This window comes from Aplidium turbinatum, chromosome 6, assembly GCF_918807975.1.
Source record: "Aplidium turbinatum chromosome 6, kaAplTurb1.1, whole genome shotgun sequence".
Lineage (NCBI taxonomy): Eukaryota > Metazoa > Chordata > Ascidiacea > Aplousobranchia > Polyclinidae > Aplidium > Aplidium turbinatum.
The window spans coordinates 9,383,986-9,406,968 of NC_137477.1; the positions used below are offsets into that span (position 1 = coordinate 9,383,986).

At 38.7% G+C, this 22,983-nt stretch overlaps 2 protein-coding genes and 1 pseudogene across 3 annotated transcripts in view; 1 reads left to right on the forward strand and 2 right to left on the reverse strand.

The window, feature by feature from the left end:
• Positions 1-843: 843 nt before the first annotated feature.
• Positions 844-7,319, forward strand: LOC145772213 (small ribosomal subunit protein uS5m-like). The gene is made up of 3 exons (XM_082584063.1): positions 844-1,517; positions 5,490-5,620; positions 6,934-7,319. The coding sequence occupies exons 1-3, from the start codon at positions 883-885 to the stop codon at positions 7,317-7,319; spliced, it is 1,152 nt and encodes a 383-aa protein (XP_082440189.1). The 5' UTR covers positions 844-882.
• A 446-nt stretch (positions 7,320-7,765) lies between these two features.
• The window catches only part of LOC145772214 (secretagogin-like), a 29,379-nt gene continuing 14,161 nt past the window's right edge, over positions 7,766-22,983 (reverse strand). For both annotated transcript variants that reach the window (XM_082584065.1, XM_082584064.1), the window contains exons 4-10: positions 22,101-22,190; positions 21,444-21,500; positions 20,667-20,744; positions 19,214-19,315; positions 15,457-15,516; positions 15,059-15,127; positions 7,766-9,899 (exon numbers count right to left, since the gene is read on the reverse strand). In XM_082584065.1, coding sequence (XP_082440191.1) covers positions 9,771-9,899; positions 15,059-15,127; positions 15,457-15,516; positions 19,214-19,315; positions 20,667-20,744; positions 21,444-21,500; positions 22,101-22,190 — 585 coding nt within the window. In that variant the 3' untranslated portion in view covers positions 7,766-9,770. The remainder of the gene's footprint in view (positions 9,900-15,058; positions 15,128-15,456; positions 15,517-19,213; positions 19,316-20,666; positions 20,745-21,443; positions 21,501-22,100; positions 22,191-22,983) is intronic.
• Positions 15,991-17,667, reverse strand: LOC145772713 (general transcription factor II-I repeat domain-containing protein 2-like; annotated as a pseudogene).

Genomic DNA, 22,983 nt, shown 5'->3' on the forward strand with positions numbered 1-22,983 from the left:
GATTGATTGATTGATTGATTGATTGATTGATTGATTGATTGATTGATTGATTGATTGATTGATTGATTGATTGATTGATTGATTGATTGATTGATTGATTGATTGATTGATTGATTGATTGATTGATTGATTGATTGATTGATTGATAGATATATATTATATACAACATAAAAAAACAATACACATACGAAATTTAACAGTGCAATATACAAAAAAAAACAGAAGTACTAGAAATGATGCAAAAATACAAAATGGCATATACAATATACATACAACACAGCATACTGGTAAGACAAAAGCAAATATACAGTAATTAGCGAGATACGGTGAGAATAAGTAGAAGCAGTTTGATGGTACTATAGGCTATCAGTTACTTATACTCAGACATTAAGTGCAGTTTTAATTTTTTAGAAAATAATTTTTCATTCAGGCATGTTTTAAACCTTTCAAGGTTTTGCCACCTTTTCTCGTTCGTTAACGTGCTGGTAGGTTTATATCGATTTGATTTTTGTAGTTAGTATCATATCTTTTTCGTCCCGGACGCGTTAATGACGGAAAATTAAATGATTGATTGATTGATTGTTTTATTACTTGTGAGGATTAGGCTCCTTTTCAATAGCAACATCTGAAAACTTTGGTCAGGGAAGCTGCTCTACAAATTACACTTTAGTTTTAGGGACATTATTTTCAATTTTAATAAAGTAATAAATTCAAATGATTAAAGTTTGTGAAGGTTACAGGTAATTGATCAATTTTATATTGTAACTATATATATCCTTTACCTTTGAATAATAATTTTCTTTTACATTTACACTGTTTTTTCGTATTTTAGCCTATAGAGGAAAGTGGCCTAGTTTAAAGATTGTGAATAAATGTAAAATCATGCAAGGTATTCAGCGTTTTTGTCAAACAGCACCACTTATTTTGCATGAAAAATTAGCATTTGACTTGGCACGGCGATTTGCTGGTACATTTGTTCGAGTTACTGGAAAATCCCTTTGGGGTTCCACCTCCCCAGAAACTCGTCGTACTGGAAGAGGGAAAAGAGCTCGTGTTAGAAAGCGAGAAGATTTTAGTGGAGGACATTTAATAGGAGAAGGTAAAGCTGGAATTTTATGGCCTGGGCTTAATACCAGTGTTCAAGGTAAAGCTATGCAAAGGACACCTGAAGAGCAAGAAAGATTTGAAACTGAAAAAGATGAAAAAAAGGAAAAGCGATCGTTCAAAAGACCAATTGTTAGGGGTTGGACTGGTGCACACTTTCCTGGGATACATCTTGGACCACCTGATCCTGTACCTGGTCAGAACTTTGCAGATTTTGACAGCGTTATTATGGATGTAGCTCGTGTGTCACATATGAATAAAAAAGTTGGTCGAGTATATGGTACTAGAGCAATGGTTGCTGTTGGAAATGGAAAAGGCTTAATTGGCGTAAGCAGTTCCGTAGCTCCAAATGTTGCAGGAGCATTTCGAAAAGCAAGAAATAAAGCTGCAAGTCGTCTAAGATATGTGGAGAGGTATGCACAATGAGTGTTATGAATGTTGAACTTTATATGGCATTTGTTGTATAAAGTTTGTTAGAGCAATTAGAGCATGTTATATTTTGTAGTAAATAATATCAATGTATCATAGTCTTAATTTATTTAAAAGTTGTATAATGAATTACCGTATTAGGGCCAGTAAAAGTCATTTAAGTCATATTTTTGGTAATATACAGATTTTTGTTGTAGTGGCAAGTTTTTTATGACTTAAAAATCACAAATATAATTTTTTTTAAGTATTGGTATGACAATAAATAACTTTCTTTTTTTAAGCATCAAATTTATGCTAATCTCCGTAATTAAAATCTCACATTCAAGTTTTTACATGTACATATTTTGAACAACCACATACTCGAACAACAAACAAAAATGTTCACTTGTTTTACTGCAAAATCACGACAAGAATTCAAATTTTAAATTTATCTACCGTATTTTACGGACCATAAGGCGCACCGGACTATAAGGCGCACCGGACCATAAGGCGCACCGGACCATATATAATAATATATCGGTACTGGTTTTGAGTGTAGGCAATAAAGCACTACCGCACTTGATCCATACATAAGGCGCATCGGACCATAAGGCGCACGATCAATTTATGAGGAAAAAAAATAATTTAAAGTGCGCCTTATGGTCCGTAAAATACGGTAATCAATAAGCATTTATGTATAATTTGATGCAGCATATATACATTCATCATCATCAACCAATTTTGATTATACAGGCCATGAATTAATCCTCATGTCGAGGGTGTGGCCTGTCTGTCGAGAACGAAGTCTTCCCCTCCACACCTTGCAAAACAATGTTGGATGCAACCTAATTTGTACCATGAACATTAAACAATTCAAACCGTCAGTTTGTACCTTGAAAAGATCGAGAGAAAAAATTAAAAAAAGCCGAAGTTGCAGATTGCAGTTTCCGCAAACAATTTAAAATTTTCCGCAAACAAACAAAAACTCTTAGGATCATTACCAGAAATTTTAAAATGTTTGCGGAAACTCCGATCAACCCTAACCCTTTTGAAATGTTTTGTGGAAACTGCGATCAGCGACTTCGGCAAACTCTTAGGATCATTACCGGAAGTTTAAAAATGTTTGTAGAAAAGCTGAAACTGCGATCAGCAACTTTGGCTTTGTTCTATTTTTTTCTCTCAATCTTTTCAGTTTGTTTGTTTGCGGAAACACCCTAACCTTTTTAAAATGTTTGCGGAAACTGCAATCAACCCTAACCCTTTTAAAATGTTTGCAGAAACTGCAATCAGCGACTTCGGCAAACTCTTATGATCATTACCGGAAATTTTAAAATGTTTGCGGAAAAACGGAAACTGTGATCAGCGATGTTCTATTTTTTTCTCTCGATCTTTTCAGTACGGTATGTTTGTTTGCGGATACCGATACTCCGATACCCTAACCCTTTTAAAATGTTTGCGGAAACTGCGATCAGCGACTTCGGCTTTTTTCAATTTTTTCTCTCGATCTTTTCAAGGTACGAACTGAGGGTACGAATTGTTTATGGTACGAATTAGGTTGCACCCTACAATGTTTGCGTATGTAAGATTTCTGTTTGGACAAAGCATTGATTTCAAAAGGGAAAATAACCGCTCCACATATTCTGAAGTAGGCTGTCATTTTAACAATTTTGCATGCAATGCTGGAAAAATATCTGGTCTACTCTGCTTTGCAATTGCTTTTACATCACTTTTAACCGTTTCTTAACGTATTTTCTCCATTGCACAAGGTTGTTTACAAAATTAAGGGGTTAGTATCATAGTATGTATAGGTCTCTTGTACTGTGTACATAGGCGCCTAAGCCGTGGGGGCCAGGCCCCCATGCATATTTCTGCGTGGGAGCAACTTTTTATGCTGCATTGATACATAAAACATGGATGAACTAGCGATCGGCAGCAGGAAAACATTTTTAAATGCGAACCGCAACAGCTTTGCGATAAATAATCACTAGAACGAGTAGCGATGCTACAATCCCATCCCAGACAAAAAAATCTGTCATTTTTACATTGATTTAACGTCTGCAGACGGAGACGCAGACGTTCTGCGTCTCCGTCTTAGGCATTGATTCATAATTACGTCATCCATCTGCGTGACGTTTTGCTGAATTTACGTTGCTGCTGATGAAACACTCTTTCGCCCCCACGGCCAAAAAATAGTTAGGCGCCTATGACTGTGTATGTGCAACTTTCCATTTGGAGAATTAAGTTTGTCACTTGTCGGTCCACTGTAGCTATGGTTGGTTTCTGATAACTGACTGGTCAGCGTTAGATCATTCACATTCACTATAGTTTTCACCTTTCTCAAAGAAATACATCTTCTTTTAATAAACTTTTCTTCAGCTGTTTACTAGCTTACAAGTCTGTTTGTCGGTTGCATATACAAAAATATTTCAGGGAGGAGAGCAATTGTCCCTGTTCACAAATTATTAAATTTTAATGTCTGCAGGAGCTACTTGAACTACATCTACGGAAATACTCCGGTTCAATATTTGCGCTTTAAAGTAAACGAAAAGTCATATTTTATGATTTAAACAGAATATATGACTTTACAACTTTTTAAATGGAGCTCATGTAACAACTTAGTTTTTTCACTGTTATCAGCTTCAAAACTTTCTGCACCACTAAAAAATTGTGACCTTAATGACTTTTACTGGCCCTGCTGATAACAGTGAAAAAACTACGTTCCCCAATAGGATAATATTTCAGTAAATTTTATGATTTTTAAGCAATTGTGTAATTTTCTGACTACTCTCATGCTAGAATACTGTTGATGTAATTGTAGTTTATGTTCTAAGTCGCAAGTCCTTTTGGTGAGGTGATTCTCCAACTTTTTTGATTGTGTACTAATTGCAAGTTCAGTAAGATTACTCGTACCTTCTTACTACAGAAAAACTCATGCAATCAGATATCATTGTATGCACAGATAAAACTGCAGTGAAACAAAACAAGAATCTAACTCATCAACTGGTTAATGTGCGAAAAAAGATCTCAGGATATTGATAGTCATGCCTGAGTGCAATAACTGGCTTTGCCTTTATGTCATGATAGTAATGGCTAAGAAATTATGCTTGTGTTTATGAAAAGGAGCATCAGAGCTGGGGAATGAAGTGTTAGCTAGCGTCAAGTACAAGGAGGTGATGTGCGTCAAGTACAAGCCAAAAGGTTCATCGGAGAACACTTTTTGTCTGTTGTCTTTGCTGTATGATCAACATGGAAATCCAAACTTCTTATGCTTCCCCGTCCCCACAGGCGGGTCGGCTAAAGCAACAATGAATGAGTTGATGATGTATAAAGCACAACATTTTCAACCTGGAAAGAAATACGTCAACTCAGTGTTTAAGCAGTGGGACATAGTGGACTGTTTTCTGGAAGAAATGTTTCTTGTGTTTTCAAGGATAGCCAAGAGCTTCAAAAATCCTGTAGCGCATGTTCCCCACGATCTTTATTCAGAGATCCAACATCCAAAGATATAGTCACAGCAGGTTTAAACTTTATTCTAGAACGGTTTGGTTTTTAAAATGACAGCTCAAACTGGTTTCGGACTACAGAAATCCCTGGTAGAAAAGACAACATGGCAACATATTTTCACTCCCAAATGTTTTCAAGAATTGTAAACTCATTTCCAAAATAAAAAGAGCTCAATGCACCTGTGTAATCAAAGCTAAAATCCTTACAAAACAGCTTAAAAGCCAATTTAGCACTGACGTGTTTATGGAATTCACAATTAGACGACACTAGTACAAGTTGTCAAAACAGATTTTGTGGTAAAAAACCACCACCTTGGAAGCTCTTCGGATACCATTACGGTATTAGTGTGCGTACCACAGTTTTCGAACCGCTGTGTTAGCTGATGTAAGTGTCATTTAAATTTTAAAGTTGTTTGTTGTAATTATATTTTGATTTGTACAAACACAGTATTTATTAGTTTTTTTTTTGATTAGGTTGGAAGATCGAACCGTTTTTGAGGATATTTATGTCAATCATCACCAAACCTGGTTATCGATTCGAAAACAGCCACATGGTTATGGTCTGAGATGTCATCGGGCATTGCGAGATATGTGCAAGTTAATAGGTATGTACAAAATTGTGTATATATTATACCATCCTCGGAATTGGGGAAAGAACCCTCTTAGCAAACTAAATGCTGAAACCGTGCAAACTTTGGATAAAAATGTGACTTCGATATGCTTGTCCTCATTGCTGAAATCTTGGGGTGATACTGGCATCAGTGGCATCTGCTTACTTTCTTCTTTTTTTGAGATATTTGTTTTAGGCTTTTTTACACAAAGCCATACTTTGGCCTAGGCTATGCAATGTAATTAAAGTTGTGGCTGCTTAAAAAAGAGCTCTTTTTAAAATAATTTTGTGGTGTTTTATTTAACATTAACCTGTCTCTACACCCATCACTGCCTAAAAATGTTGCGTTGGTTTTTGCGGAGTTTTGCAGATTCTTGTATTTTTATCGAATGTATGTAACAGTCTCGCGGAATTTTTCTTAAAATCACATTTGCTCGTCTTTAATACCGGTAATCAGCTTACGAGGTAGCGCACTATCGAAAATGTAACTTTTAAAAAATCGATTCTTTCGACCAGTTATAGCCTAAAGAGTAAAGATATTATAACTTTCTGTACCACCTGGGTGACAACTGATTTTACTTAGGTGTTTCGCAAAAATCGGCAATGTATACAAAAGCAAACTGTGACAAATCAAACGTAATTCTAGTTGCCATGCTGCATTTTTATCCTGTCGAACCAAGGAAGTGATCGATCACTTAGGATTACGTATTGTTTGCGAGTCTGACTTCCAGTTTGATTTTTGTGTTTTATTTTTCATTTCCGACTTTACGTTTTCTTTTTGTAAGTTGTACGTACGGTGATATTTTGTTGATTTCAACGTCGTACCCAACATGCGAATGAAATTTAAAAACAACAACAAAGAATTGCTGTCTTAAATCTAACTCTAACTAACGTTAGTAGTATTCCTTCTGAGTAGAAATAATTTTAATGATAATTTATTGTCTCAGAATTAATGAACTCCAATTCATTTCGAGATTTCCTTTTACAATTTTCTGAAATTTAATAGTTTTAAAACTAAAAAGTTTAGAATTTCATACTTGCATCAATAAGCGATGCTCTATTCAAGGTACGCCTACTTACATTTGAGGGCGTAAAGCGAAAAAAAAAACTACACGATACGCCCATCTCTGAACTTTAATACCGAAACTTAATGCAGTAGTACTACATACCTACTCGCTAGCTTTCTTAGAAATATCAACAAAGTAAGCAAGAAAAATGGACGTTAATGTACATTTCAACACGATCTGGTCACTAATTTCAACCCAAAATGTTATTTTGATCTGTTTCATTAGCTCACTTGTTTTTCAGGTTTTCAAGACGTTTACATTAAAGTCACTGGCTCCACGACGATGTTAAATTTACTAAAGTGCTTTATTAAAGGGGTTTCGGCACAAGAAACTTACCAGCAGAAAGCAGACAGACTTGGTTATCACGTAGTCGAATTTGACCAATTACGACGCAACTACCCAGTAGTTTTAGCTTCTCCGTCTGGTGAAGTGAAGACCGAACCTCATGACGATTACGAGGAATATCTTAATCAAGAGCTCATCATCAGGGACGTGAATACGATGGAAGGTGGAAGGATCAACCCGTTCAGCACGGTTATAGCAACCAATAACAGAGGCCCCCCAGTACCGGCATCACGTTCAGTGCCTGCTTTCTTAAACAATATTCGTGACACGAAATTAGACTGATATTTTAACAAAAAGCTGTCGAACGGGTACATATGTCATTATAGTCTTTAGTGGGATAATATTATGCCAAGTTTGAAGTTTTCTTGCAACGCATCGCCCTTTATTTGATAGATTCAAATTTAATTTAGCGCAAAGACAGGATTCCTTGCTCATTTTATCATGTGAATTTTTCTTGTGCTTAAGGCTAAATAACGATTTTTTTTATTAAATTCGCAGAAAAATGTTTGTGAATTGCAGCAGTAAAATACATTTTTTTCTTGTGTACGTTTTAGAGTAACTTAACACTTTTCTAACGTGAAGGCGGATTATATAATCAATAACTTACATTTCAAAATTCCCACAAGTACTGATCGTTCAAAAGCTTTTTTGACATACGATATTTGCAAATTGTATGACGTAGCCTATGTGTTCCGAATATGTGTGAAAACACTGCTTTACTTCGGAATGGCCCATTTCGGTGAGTCCGATTTGGTGAGTTCCCTATTCGGTGAGAGCCTTTTTCGGAGAGTTCCCTATTCGGTGATTTTTTTTTAAATTATCCGGTACCGTAGCCTAATTATCATTGCCATTTCAGGGTTAGGGTCTTATTTCAACGTTTAGCGACGTTAAAACGATGTAAAAGCGGCAATGATAATTAGGCTACGGTACCCGATAATTTTCAAAAAATCACCGAATAGGAAATTCTCCGAAAAAGGCTCTCACCGAATCGGACTCACCAAATAGTAGCAGACCCGCTTTACTTCGGCAATATTTTTCTTGCGATGACAGCAACTACTGATATTTTAGAAATGTACGTATGGTACATCGGTATGTCCAGTTGTCCACCAAACATTTGACCACGAGAGTACGGGAGCATCTGAACTTTAGGGAGTTAAAGAAAGGTGCCATCAAAGACCATATCATGGTGTGTTCTTTTTGCACAGATCAAAAGTTCTCTGCTGACTCATTTATAATTTTACGCAAAGGCAAATCCCAATTTGACACCAAAATTCAGGAAGCACTGTTAACGCTATACGCTACAACCCAAATTTAAACAAATAATTATTTGCTGGAGGCGCGTCCATTCTCCTCAACATTTATTTGATGTACGGTATCACGTTCCCTGTGGTGCAAATTTTTTTGTAGTTATTTATGTAGTTGCCTTTTCCTAATGTAAATTTACCTTCAAGAAGTTAAAATTTATTGCATTTATTAATTATTTTCTGATTCTTGATTAGGGGTTAAAATTAAGCCGAAAACGTTCGACTGTTAAAACTATTTGTAAAATGCTCGGCCCTGTTGTATTGTTGTTTCATTCATATCTAACCTGCAAGCAAAAGGTAGGCTATACATGGGGAACATACAAAAACTTTTTTTTGTGGCGAGTTTGGGGGGGCTTGAGCCCCCTTAGCCCCATGCTGGGTGCGCTAGTGGCTGAGGCTACACCAATCAACAGTAGGCTACAGTTTGAACTTACGAAGAATTCAAGATACGAACGGTCCTTCGGAACGCAACTTGTTCGTAAGCTGAGGGGTTAGCCAACCGGTACTGTAGGCTACAATGTGTCTATCTCTTATAGCAGTGCTTCTCAACCCCTGGGTCGCGACCCAAAACTGGGTCGCCGTTTCATTTGGCTGGGTCGCTGTAAGATGTGGTGATAAAAGATAATGTCTCTTGAGTTTTGAGCAAAGTTAAAACTGCCTACCACTAATTTAGTTTTCGTAATTTCCACTATTCAAACTACGCCGCTGGTTTCACCCAACGATTTTACCACACGCATTTTGCGGTGAAGTAGTACACACTAGACTAATTTAGAGGAAGAATTTTTGTTCTGCAAAGCTTCAGAAACAACAACGCGAGGTCGAGGCGAAGATATCTTTGCTTTGGTCGCCTCATTTATGAATGAATAGGGTTAGAGTGGATAAAATGCTCCAGTATTTGCAGTAATGGAGCTCCAGCTATGCTCGGATCCCGCAAAGGTTTTACTGCTCGTGTGAAAGAAATTAATCCTAAGGTAGCCTACTCGTCAGTCCCTGTTCATCAAACCAAAGGAGTGAAATTGTCTGCAACCTGCACATGACATGAGATTAGCACTAAGTAAGATAGCTCCAAATTTTGGCAAGTTGTTGAAAGAATACAAAGTCAAGGCTCATATTAATTAAATTCGACATTTTGTTGTTATGTTTAATTGTGTTATATGAGTGTGGCTCATTTTTTCATGCTTACAAAACGTAGTTTTGAAAACAGGGTCGCCAAATCTTCGCTATTACTTTGACCTTAATTTTTGAGTCGCCACAAATAAAGGTTGAGAAGCACTGTCTTATAGCTTTAACTTTTAAATATCACATAGGCCTAACAGTAACACTCTACATTGCAAGTGAACGCGCGTTCTAATTATAGTAGAATTCTAGTTTGTTCATAACCAATATCCTGGTTAGGCTTTTTTGCAACTTCTTGTTTCCTATGTTGGAATCATTTTAATCGGACACCGAGAGCCATGGCCAACTCTGCTTTCTGAAGTTTTCCGTCTTTATTCAGGTCAGCGTGGAGCATCATATTCTTTTTGAATTTGTCTAATTCTGGACCAGTAATTCGGTTTTTCTAGAAAGAAAAAGAACGAGTAGTATTCAGAGAACTTGGTGGGCTGAACTGAATTTGTGAATTAACCCAGTTGTGCTACAGGCATTTTGCTACCAATTGTTGAGTACGGAAGGTTTTGTAGGCCTACTTTGGAAAATACTTGTTGTAAATGTAATCTTATTAGCAATCGTTCAATTTTGTTTCCATCTATGACAATTACATAGCCTACCGTGCGTGCAAAGCAACAGATAACGGGAAGCAGCGAAACACCATAGTAACCTACAGTGTATGTGTGTGTAGTGTGTATAACCTACAATGTCCTGGGTATGACGTATGTCCTGGGTATGACGTTAAACTGCATCCTCAATATCAGGAGGAGAGGTAGCACCTTACTCCAGGTCTGGGCCCGTTGGCACCGGAACACGTCCCGCTGGTAGTTCTGGACCTCACTTCTGACATTGATGCCCGTGCCAGGCAGGTTGGCGGCGTAGGCGGATGATAGCTACATGCTACAACGGCTACAATGGCAACATCTTTCAAGAAGGAAAACTTAAGTCAAACCCGGGTTGGCCGAACTCGTTAGTTGTCGTGCAGAGGCATCCGGTCATCAAGACCACTCCGGTCTTTAAATGGAGGTTGGGGGTAAGCAAGGGCATGCTCCCTGTAGAAAAACATGCACCAAAAAATCCTAATGATGAGTGTCAAAAATAGAATGGCCCCCAGTCCCCGGCAGCCCTTAAATGGGCAGGGGGTGCGAAGAATCTCCGGGTTGTCTGACGTTTCTGTTAAAAATTCAGGGATACGACTGGGAAGTCTAAATGTTGGAAGTTTGCGTTGTAGAGGTACTGAGGTGAGTGAAGAGCTGAGAATGAGGAAGGTAGATGTTTGCTGTTTACAGGAAGTCCGATGGAGGAACAAAGGAGCCAGGTTTTTGGGTGTCAAAGGACGGAGATACAAGCTGTGGTGGTCGGGCAATGATATTGGGACCGGAGGAGTTGGGATTTTGGTAAAGGAAGAGCTATATGAAAATGTTGTTGAGGTTCGTAGACAGAGTAATGGCGATAGTGATGGTGGTCGAGAATGTAGTGATGAGAATAATTTGTGCTTATGCACCACAAAGTGGAAGATCCGATGCAGAAAAAGAAAGGTTTTATGATGAAATGGCCTATGAATGGAGCACAAGAAGTGATCAGGAAATTGTATTGGGTCTTGGGGACTTTAATGGCCACGTTGGCCAACAAATTGATGGGTTTGAAGGTGTTCATGGAGGGTTTGGCGTGGGAGAAAGAAATCGCGATGGAAGGCGACTACTTGAGTTTTGTGATGAAAAGGACCTGTGTGTTGCAAATACCTGGTTTAAGAAAGAGGAAGGAAGAAAAGTGACTTTCAGTGCAGGTGGAAATGAAACCGAAATTTACTTTGGGTTGGTATGCAGGAAAAACAGAAAACTGATCAAAGATGTGAAAGCGATACCATGCGAACTTCAGCATAGGTTGGTGGTTATCGATTTGGACAAGAAAGGTCTGAAGAAAACTGTAAATAAAAAAAGGGTGATCAAAAGAAAAGTTTGGAAGTTAGAAGATGCCGACACAAGAGAAAGGTTTAAAAAGAGAGTTGAAAGTCTTGTTCACAACGATGTGAATGATGTATGGGGATCCTTCAAGAATGGAGTTTTGCAAGCTTGCGATAAAGTTTGTGGGAAAACAAAAGGCAGGATGGATCGAGGAGATACGTGGTGGTGGAATGAAGATGTGAGGGAAGTGATTGGGGAGAAAAAAGTCGCATACAAGGCTTGGTGCAGAAATAGATCAGAAGAAACTAAGCTCAAGTACAAGCAATTGAAAAATCGGGCAAAGAGAATAGTTGCAAAAGCTATGAAGAAAGAAGCTGAGCAGGAATTGACCAAATTAAAAAACAGTCCTAACGAAGTATATAAGTTTATGAAGGTTATGAAGCGGGATGGGAAAGATGTAGATGGTGGACGATGTATTAAAGGAAGGGATGGAAAACTTGGTTTCAGTGAGAAAGATCGTGGAAGAATTTGGAAAGAACATATGGAGATGATAATGAACGAGGAAAACGATTGGGATCAAAATGTGGAAGCCGACGTGGTAGCAGGTCCATTAAAGAGAGTTACTCGAGAGGAGGTAACGCAAGCAATGAAGAAAATGAAATCGGGGAAGGCTCCTGGACTATCTGAAGTCACTGTGGAAATGATACGCGCAAGTGGAGAGACAGGACTGAAAGCAATGCAGGAAATCAGTCAACGTGTGTTAGATGGAAAAGGAATGCCAAATGAATGGAAGATGAGTGTGGTGATACCCATCTTCAAGGGAAAGGGTGATGTAAGGATTGTGGGTCATATAGGGGAATAAAACTGTTGGAGCATGCAATGAAGGTAGTGGAAAGGGTGTTGGAGAATAGAATAAGATCTGTGGTGAAGCTGGACGAGATGCAGTGTGGATTTATGCCTGGGAAGGGAACGACAGATGCTATTTTTATTTTGAGAAGGTTGCAAGAGGAATATCGAGACAAGGGTAAAAACTTGTACATGTGTTTCGTGGACATGGAAAAGGCGTTTGATAGAGTTCCAAGAAGAGTGATGGAATGGGCAATGAGAAAAAAAGTAATGCCAGAAGCTCTCGTGCAAGCCGTAATGGGTCTTTACGACGGTGCAAGGACGAGAGTTCGCGTTGGATCTGCCCTCTCAGACGAGTTTTCGGTGAAGGTTGGTGTACACCAGGGTTCTGTCCTCTCTCCTCTAATCTTTGCCATTGTGATTGATGTGATTACCGAATGTGTAAGAGAAGATTCATTAATGGAGATACTGTACGCCGATGATTTGGTTTTGTTGAGTGACACAATGGAAGATCTGAGAGGGAAATTTGAGAAGTGGAAGGAGTCGTTTGAATGTAAAGGTATGCGTGTGAACATCAAAAAGACAAAGGTCGTAATAAGCGGAACGGAAGGGGAAATCACAATGAGCAAAATTGACCCATGTGGCGTCTGCGGAAGAAGAGTGATGGCAAATTCTGTTACATGTACGAAATGCAAGAAATGGGTGCATGGAAGATGTGCAAAGATGAAGAGAGTGACATGCAGATCTGGAGATGGTTTTGAATGTGAAAGATGCAAGAAGATTGAGGAAGGAATGATTGGTCCTGTTGAAAAGCTGAATGACGAAGTTGAATCAGTAAATGCCTTTTGCTATCTAGGAGATAGATTGAATGCCAGTGGTGGTTGTGAAGCGGCAGTGACTGCAAGAGGAAGGTTTGGTTGGGTGAAATTCAGAGAGTGTCGAGAGTTGTTATGTGGTAGAAGATTTCCGTTGAAAATGAGAGGAAGAATTTATATTAGTTGTGTGAGATCTGCAATGCTGTACGGAAGTGAGACATGGTGCTTACGGGAAAACGAATTGGCGATTTTAAGAAGAACTGAGAGAGCGATGGTGAGAGCAATGTGTGGTGTAAAGCTGATGGACAAAAGGAATACCGAAGAACTTATGAGCTTGCTTGGGTTGAATGAGAGTGTTGATAAGTTGGCAAAAGCGAATGGAGTGAGGTGGTATGGGCATGTTTTGAGAAGGGATGAAGATGATGTTTTGAGAAGAGCGCTGGAGTTGCGAGTGGAGGGTCGTAGAAAACAAGGAAGACCAAAGAAAACATGGAAAAAGCAAGTTGAGGAAGAAAGCAGCAAGGTGGGCTTGACAAGAGAGGACGCGCTAGACAGATCGATGTGGAGGCAGGGTGTGAAGACGATTGCGGCACTTGGAGGTGAATCCGGCCACCCTCGGTAACGGGGACATCACCGGATTAAAACTGGACTACTACTACTACTAGTGTAGGAGTCAACTGCTTCCGTTCTGCCATACTGTGAAGTGCTTGGGTGCTGCGTGATTTCGAGCGACCACGAACTCACACAGCCGACGTTGTAGACCGAACAAGTCTTCATTTGATCAAGAACTTGATCTGGTAGGCTACTATGTATGTTGTTTCATCTCGCGGTTATTTTATCGGGGTGTGCGGAACTTTTAACCCAATGACAATTATTTATCCCTAAAACGGTTATCGGGATCAAATCTGACCCCAAAGGAAAAACATCAATGATAACTTTTTGGAGTCTTAAAATTCTTGAACAACAACTCTAGGAATTCTTCAATCATTGTATTTTAAGAAAGAAAAAAAAATCTTTGATGTTACGTTCCTGTGTGTTCTTCTGAAAGTGTGAAAAAAAATAGACTTAAAACTGCAATTGTGGTCAAATTTGACCCCACAATGGAAGGATACTAAATGCTGAGAGCCCTATTCTGAAGCTTTTAGTTCCTTCATTTTGTTGGTGAGGGGGTTCAACGATGTCCTTTGTAAGTTTTAAATAGCCTACTGGCTTAAATGCCTGACTAAAATTGGGCCAAAAGTCACCATGGGTTTTTGTGGCGTAAACTTTGTTTGGGGACAAATATGACTCCATTGTGTTCTTCACACAAACGATAAAGCTTGGCAACATTTTATGGCTTAGTTGCCGGCGAGGAAAAGGTGGTTGATTGCTCGAAGCTGCTTCTGCAATGAACCACCTATTCTTTGCCAACAACAACACCACCACAAAATACTGTAAAACCTATTAATTTGAGTAAAGAACGCAGTGGGTTAAACTTTGACTCCAAACGTTTGTGTAACAAAGTTATATTACCGTAGAGGTTTAACTGAATAGTATTTTTGATGTGAATCCTGCAGCTAAAGCTTAGGTAGGCTAGATTAGCGACGAAAGTTGAACTGTTCCACCAAACTTTCACGCCCAAGTTGCTTGTTTGTTTGTTTTTTCATATCTTCATCCTGCATTGCGGGAAAGCGGACTTGAGCGCTATGCATCTGTGTACGCCTTCCAACGTACACCTGACCCACGCTGCAGCCGACGGCAATGTCTGTTTCCGGTTGTCTACTCTACTTATGACTTAAATTTGGTACTACCCATTACTCGAAATTGATCACTGGGTAGAGGCAATTATCGTAAAGTTTCTTGCCCAGAAAAACAACAAGTGCGGGTGGCTGAAGTCGAACATGCAGGCTCTCGACTGCGAGCCCAATGCGCTAACCACTCGGCCACTGCTGTATATAGGCTACTACTCTTATATATGCTACTGTTGTAGCGTGGTAGTTAAAACAAGATGTTTTTTCGTACTGCACCTGAATAGCTTCTGCCATGTCTTTAACAAATCCATCAACCTCTTCGTCATCTAGTGCACCAGTATTACTCTATTGCAAAAGAAGCTCTCAGTTAGGTCTAACCTATTTTGATTGTGTCTAAGAGGTAGCCTATTTTAGCTAATATCATAGCCTACGACGTAGTTTCATGGGACTGCTGGGACACAAATGTCAAAACTTATTGTAGTAGTTTCTAACTGGAAAGGAATCCCTTTCCATGGAGGAATTTGCTGCGTTCAGGACAAGAACGGGAGAGGAATTTTAACAGTGCTGTAAGCCAGTGGTTCTCAACTGGGGATCGTAAAAGTTTTTGAATTTGCAGCATGGTTGATAAATTTTTCTTTCAGTATAGGCTATAGCTTATAACTCTGCAATTATACCTCGTCGTAACGCTTGAAAATCTTTTCAAAATCATCTCTTCTTGCAGACATGGATCCATCCTGAAAGTTAAATGCAGTCAACTTTAAAAAAGCAAAGGCTACCTGATTGATTGATTTGATCTTTATCCTCGGACTGGGAAAGCTTCGTTCAGAACTTAATCCTGTCATGTAGTTGAATGAGTTTCGCTTTTAGCAGCATGATCGTTGCTTACTTCACAGTGTAGATTCAAACGATCTGTTGTAGACTCTACAACAAGGTTAAACTTTTTGGGCTGCGCCCCCATGGCGTCACTTGTAAAAATTTGTGCCCCTATTTTCTCGTTTAAGTTATAGATGAAAGTCAAGCTACATGAATTTTACTTTTCAGGCATGCACAACTCAAAACAGTACACCGGCCGTTTTGGGAAAGAAATATTTTTCGCGGGCCCCGTGCTAACGTTGTTGTAACTAGCGTGTAGCCTATTTTATATAATATGACCGATTAACCGTCTAATAAGAGATATCGTTGAGAAGATGGTTACTGTCAAGAGCTTGTAACTATGTTTCAACGGTTTTACAACAAAAGTAACCCCTCGACGGTGACAAACAATAACAAATCCAACGAAGTATAAATTCCTAACATTAACAAGAAATCTACATACAAGACTAATATCAAAATATAAAATTTAATGAGAAACGTTACATCTTTTGTTCGCAACAAGCAAGTCATAATTAGGCGAGATGCTGGAACTTGATATTTTTAGGATATCTTCCAAATGTCCATCAGTAATCAAGGATCGTTGCTTACTCTTGTTTATAGTTCATTACCGAGAACGTTTGTTCACATATGTGCTTCCAAATAAGCTGAAAATTTGTTTTGCCATGGTAAGCAAATTTTTAAACTTTTTTCTTTGGGCAAAGACTTGTAAAATTCTTGCAAACTGCTTTCTTCATGTTTTGTTTTGTACAAAGATGAAGTTTGCAAATCAATAACCTCGATTTGTAAATGTGGAGGTGCTTCTTCCGGATCTATTGAAAATGGATTTTCAATGATTTTTAGCTGTAGTTTTTCTTCACTGGAAAGAGAAAGCCTGCTGTTAAATTCTTCAATCAGGAATTTGATTTATTGAGCATATGTGATTCCTACTGCTAAATGCCTCTCTTGCAAAATATGCTGTGAACAGGTTGGAAAATGTACCAATATTCCATCTAAAAGCTGAATTTTGAAAAGTCCTAACTTTGCTTTGAACCCGTTTATCGCAGCAAAAAGATCGAAAATCAGTTGTCCTTTTCCTTGAAGCTACATATTGAGGTCGTTTAAATGTGAAGTAATGTCGCAAAGAAAAAATAAATCTTCATTCCAAGACAAATCGTCTAGCTCGGAAAACTTTTTTGGCTCTGTTTCCAAAAATTTCTTTATCTTGTCTTTCAAAGCAATGAACCGTTTTAGTACTTTTCCTCGACTTAGCCAGCTTACATCGGTGTGGTACACTACGTCACCATATTCTGCACCAGTTTCTTCAAGAAACGATTTAAATAAGCGATGCTTTAGTTTCCTAGTCCGGATGTAGTTTACAATCGAAACTGTGACCGACATCACGTGATCAAATTTTAAAACCTTGCTGCATAAAACCTGTTGGTGTATGATGCAGTGGTGAGCAATTATCTTTCTACCAATAACCTCCTGTAGCAAAGACATCGCTCCATTCGTCTTTCCGCACATTGCTGGAGCACCGTCAGTGCACATTCCAACCAATTTTTTTAAATCAGCGGATAGTTTTGTAGTAATGCAATCAACAATTTCGCCGCAGATGTGTTTTCCAGTGGTACGACCTTTCATAGACTGCATAGGCTACCAGCAAGGTTCTCAGACAAGTTAAAATTATCGTCAATGCCTCTTATAAACACCAAAAGCTGTGCTGTATCAGTACAGTCTGTACTTTCATCCACAGCCAAAGAATAAAAATGAAATTCATTGACTTTTTATTGTAGTTGCTTTGTTAAGTTTGCCGCAATATCTTCAACTCTTCGTTGTACAGTTGTACGTGAAAGACTAACGTTTCGAAATTTCTCGATCGCTCTCGGGCAAATCGAAGAAACTGCACTCAACATGCATTTTTTAATGAATTCTCCCTCAATTAAAACTTTTTCCTGCAGCAGCAATTTCCCTTGATATTTCGAAGCTAACTCTGGTAGCGGTAACATTTACCGGACGCTTAAAAAAGTTTTGTTCCGAGCAAAGATTCTTAAGTAAACTCTGCTTTAAGGTTCAGCTAGGTTCAGGTGATTCGATTCAAAATGGCGTCTCAGATTATACTCCTTTGGGACTGCAACCACATTTCGGCAAACAAGACACAGTATTTTCGAGTTTGTTACTGTAAATAAGTACCGGTATTTACTTGTCCATTCTGGGTTAAAGATTCTGCCCTCATTTTCAATCTTCCTTCTCTTGTTTTCAATCATAACGCGATTACGGGGTAGGCCTACTGTATATTTCACAAAATGCTGACAACTCAACCAATAGTAAAATTCTGATGTACACTGACACCTACGGTACCAGACACTACGTTTTGAAAATATTCATCCGCGCACTTTGTGCAGAAACAAGCAACAAAGGTTGGATTGTTGTTGTAAAACTTTTCAGCAAAACTGAGCGAAATCACGGAATATCTCGTGGACCGCATGAAAAGGTTTCGCGGGCCGTATGCTGTGCATGCCTGTGTAGAGGCTTAGCCTACTACTGGCGCGGACCTGGTCACCGAGATTGACAGAGTGAATTTTCAGATAGTGGATATAATTGTTGAAGTGCTGTTGCGGAAGAATTACTGTATTCCATCTACTTGGTGCCGCTGAATAGAGAGCAGTCCTGAAATGTGTTGCTCAATCGCACACCACGAGATCCGAACCAGCTTCGCTCAATCCTGAGTCGGGCTCGCAACCACTGATCTAACGGGGTGGACTGTTTGGTTGTTCAAGAGATTAGGAGATTTGTAAATTAAAATCATTAAAACATAGACCTACAGCGGTGTCATGTTTTCTTTATGTAGGTTAAAGTCAGAGATGTACGTATACGCCGCAAATTCTACGCCGCATACTTGCGGCGTAGACTTTTTGTTTACGCTAACGCTTGCGGCACATTTTTTTGGATAGTTTGCGCTTGAGGCTACGCCGTAAAGTTTTCGCGGTTTTTTAGCGCATAGCGTCAACGCATACTTTTTAATGTGTTTTTTTCGCTACAACACGCCAATACCTTCCAGTGCTGCAGTTGAAAGAATGTTTTCAATGGGCAAAGACATATTGGAACCAAAACACAGCAAAATGTCAGATGAACCCTTTCAGATGCTTGTGTAAGTATCTTCGTGGAAATTCAAAATAAAACTTGTTTGTTTCGAGTGGTTTATACCGTGTGAATGTTTGGCATCTAGCAAACAAAATTAGTTTACGCTAATGTATGCGCTGACACTGACGCCGCCAACTTTTTTTACAAGTTACGTTGACGCATACGGCGTATGATTTTTCGAACGTTTGCGTTTACGCTGACGGCGTCAATATTTTTGTATGCGCGTACATCACTGGTTAAAGTTAAAAAAAAAACTACTTTACGCAAGTAGCTCAAACTAGTTTTTTGTATGTTTTAAAAATTTATATGTGTCACGTCAACAAATAACGTTAGAAGAACACAAGGAATAATTTAAAAAACTTATACTAATAAATTAATCAAACGAGTAAAGCTGTCAGTGGCCTAAGTGTAGCCTATACTTTGAAGCCAAATACCAACTTGAATTTTAAACTGAAGAAGAAAGTTGTTTGATATGTTCAGCAACCTGGCCATGTCCTGCAGATCCAAACGTCCGTCTCCACTTGTGTCGAAGAGTTTTATCTATTTTTTTTTCAAAGAAACACAAAGCAGGCCATAAATGGACACGCAAGAGAACTCTAAAGCAATTGCTGTCACAAGCAAATTTATCAAAAGTAAGTCACAAAAGTTATTTCCTTAAAGCCTATTACGATACAAGTCTACCCACCACCATTTTCCTGACATATTTAACCCATGTTTGTTGTTAATGCCGTTAGAAATAGCGTATAAAGAGAAGATAGGCTACAAGCGGTGAACAAGCCAGTGCGGGCTATATGGTTTATCAAACCAATGGTCTACTCTATTCTATGCTTATGGCCTATCAAGCAATAGCACTTGTGCTAAACAAGTCAGGAAAGCCGTCGTTTTTTAAAATGATTTAACTTCTACAAACGTTGAACCAATGTAAAAAGGACTGACTTTCTGGCCGAAAAAATGTCTTATTTTTTTTACAAAAGGAGAGTAGGGTTAACCTAGATAACGAATCCCACAATGCCAATTTAGCTAGTAGCCAATACATTTTGTTTTTGAATAATAATTTATGAAGTGCTCTGTAACGAAAAAATCTAAAAAGAAATCATTTGGATCGTATAAAGTTAAAGTTAATTCATCAATCAGTGCAATGTAGGCTATAGTTTCACGAAGTGACTAGCTCTGAGACGGTAGCCACTTTAACAAGTCGAAATTCTGCCACTAAACTTGACTAGAATGAAACCGCCAACCAATCATAAGCTAAAAGAAGATGATTGAAAGCAAATTAAGTGATGGATTTTTTGTCAGCTGGTTGGCTTAGGGGTTAGGGCTAGAAAGTAGTCATTTCATTGACGCGGGTTCGATTCCCATCACTGCTATTGCTCTTTTTCTTCTGTAATTACCAAATATAGTTCAAAACAAGCATTAACTCTCTGGATGAGTGCTAGAAGGGTCACAATTGGACGATAGCCTCTTATAACATGTTCTGATTGGTTGGCGGTTGCATTCTAGTCAAGTTTAGTGGCAGAATTTCGGCTTGTTAAAGTGGCTACTCTCTGAGACATAGGATAAGCTATCAAATTGTGATAGAGAATTACATATATCAAGACATTTCATCTGAGCCAGTGAGAGCCCTTGAATGGCAATCGAAAGGGCACCGGTTCGACACCGCTTAAGAGCATACGGCTCTGTTTCTGGTAGGGCACTTAAATGCATGCCTGGAGGTGAAAACGAAGATTGGCTTCCTTGCCTTCCCGTCCACCGAATCTAAATCTTCAACCACCTGGCGTAACCCTGGATACGACAAAAAAAGCTTACACTTTGCCACGCAAAATTCAGATTGCTTTTGAAGACTCAGTAAACATGTGGATCATTTAAAATTTTTATCCGATATTTTCCTCACAATAGATTTGGTGTAGTCGTTTAACTGTTCCTTTGAGATATTTACTCCGGATTCTTGGGTGACGTCTAATATGAACTTCTAAAAAATAAAATTAATGTTAACATTTAGTTCAGGGAATTAATTAATTCAGTTTAACAACAAGTCAATAAAAAGTGTAAAAGCAGTTGTATTTAATAGGATATTCTTCTACATCCTATATACTATTATTGTAGGCTACTTCAGAAGAACAAGATATGTTATTCGGCAGCCGATTGTAGCAAGCATTGACAGCGATGACACCGTGGTTGGCCCATGTGGCTGGGCTTTTTGTGGGCTGGGCTCGTCAGTATCGCACTACTGGTGATGAACTGTTTTACTTTGATCAACAGCGCACGAGTACAAAATAATTGACACTGCGAGAAGAACACAATAAACAATGTGGCGGCGGGAAGTTAAGCCACACACAGTTGACCACCGGTCATTAAAGACTGGGTAAAACATGAAGGCCTAACTTTTGAGGGTTTTATGGTTTTTCTTTGTGGATTATCTTGTTCAATTATCCCTTTGTTTATTTCTCAAAATACATATTTCAATACCTTTTAAGAAGAATATTGTCATATGGGCTTATATTTAATTTTTTAGCCACAACGGCTCACGAAAGCGATGAGTTTGCAGACAAAAAAGATCATGTAGGACAACATTCACAAATTACAACTTCCAGCAACACGCTGTCACCATAATAACGTGACGGAAGGTGCCGCGTTATCTGAATAGTAGTCTAAGTTATAAATAACTTGCCTTTAGTTCCTTTCGACTGATATATCCGTTGCAGTTTTCATCGTACAATCTCCAAATCTGATGTATATTGATGATAAGGCAGCGTCTAAGTTTTAGCCCTATCCCTATAGCCTACAACGATGAAATGCAGAAACATTCATCTTTCACTTTGGAGATTCATTCTTGTACTTTTGCACAGCCTACTTATCGAGGTTTTGTACCACTGACGCAGGCTGCTGGTCACCTAGTTTGACAAAGCGAAGCTTCCGCTTGTCCTTAAAGTGTTGCAGCTTTTGCGTAGTATTGCATTTACTCGACGCCGGCTCCCTCACCTGGCCTCACCTCACCTGGCCTGGCTCCCTCACCGGGATGCGAGTGTGGCGCCACAGACCAGACAGTAGATCATGTCGTTCATGACTGCCCAATCCATCAACCATCACATGGAACGCTTGGACTGAAGGCCCTGGATGACGAGACTGTCGAGTGGCTGATGACATCATGCCCAAACATATAGTCCGGAAGAACAGCTCATACGACGAAGAAGACGCCGCTGAATGGAGACCTGTAGTTGCCGTTTATTTTTTCATGAGTAACTTTACACACTAAGCCTACTTGTAGCCTATAACATAAAATGGTTAATTGCTTATTGGCCTAAGCTTAGCAGCAGCTATTTGTCACCTGCATAAAGCTGACGCTAGATTCAAGTGGGACGTGCATCCTGAATAAAAGAATAAACCCTTCATCCGATGGGAGAAGGACCTCTGCAAGCTGAAAATGTAAAGTGGTTTTATGGCAGGCCATAGGCTATGCTAATTTTTTTGGCAATGGCAATCACTAATGCTAAGCTAATGGCAATCACTCCATTGTTAAATATGAAAGATGCTTGCAAATGAAGTCACGTCTACATTCCAACTTTACCACACTAACACTGCTTGTTTGTTATTCTATCAATTTCATGCAAACGTTTGTTAGAATTTGTGGACTGCTGTAAGCAGTGCCGGATTTACCATTAGACTAGTAGAAAGGCTGAAGCCTAGGGCTACAAGATAGACCTCAAATATTTAAGATGTAGGCTACCAGTACCACGTTACCACGTATAGACCAATTTAAAAACGTTAAAACAATTATATTTGTATAGCCTATATTTTGTTGTCATAGTCTATATATTTGTGACAACGTTCAGGTGGCCATAATGTGAAATTTTGGCAACCAGTTGTAATAAAGTAGGCACTAATAAACAGGTCGTAATGCCAGTTAAGTTTCTAGTGTGTTTATTTTGTATCGAAAGGAAATATGACACAGCTTAAAAGGTTAACTTTTTGACCGCAATCTTGGCAACCAGTTGTAATAAAGTAGCCTAGGCACTAATAAACAGGTCGTAATGCCAGTTAAGTTTCTAGTGTGTTTATTTTTTATCGAAAGGAAATATGACACAGTTTAAATGGTTAACTTTTGGACTATTACTTTGCAAATGGCTTGACTGTTTGTAGTCATTGAGAAAGTTAAATGATAGTTTTTAACGAACTGATATTTTTGCACATTTCTAGTTGTTTACAAGTTG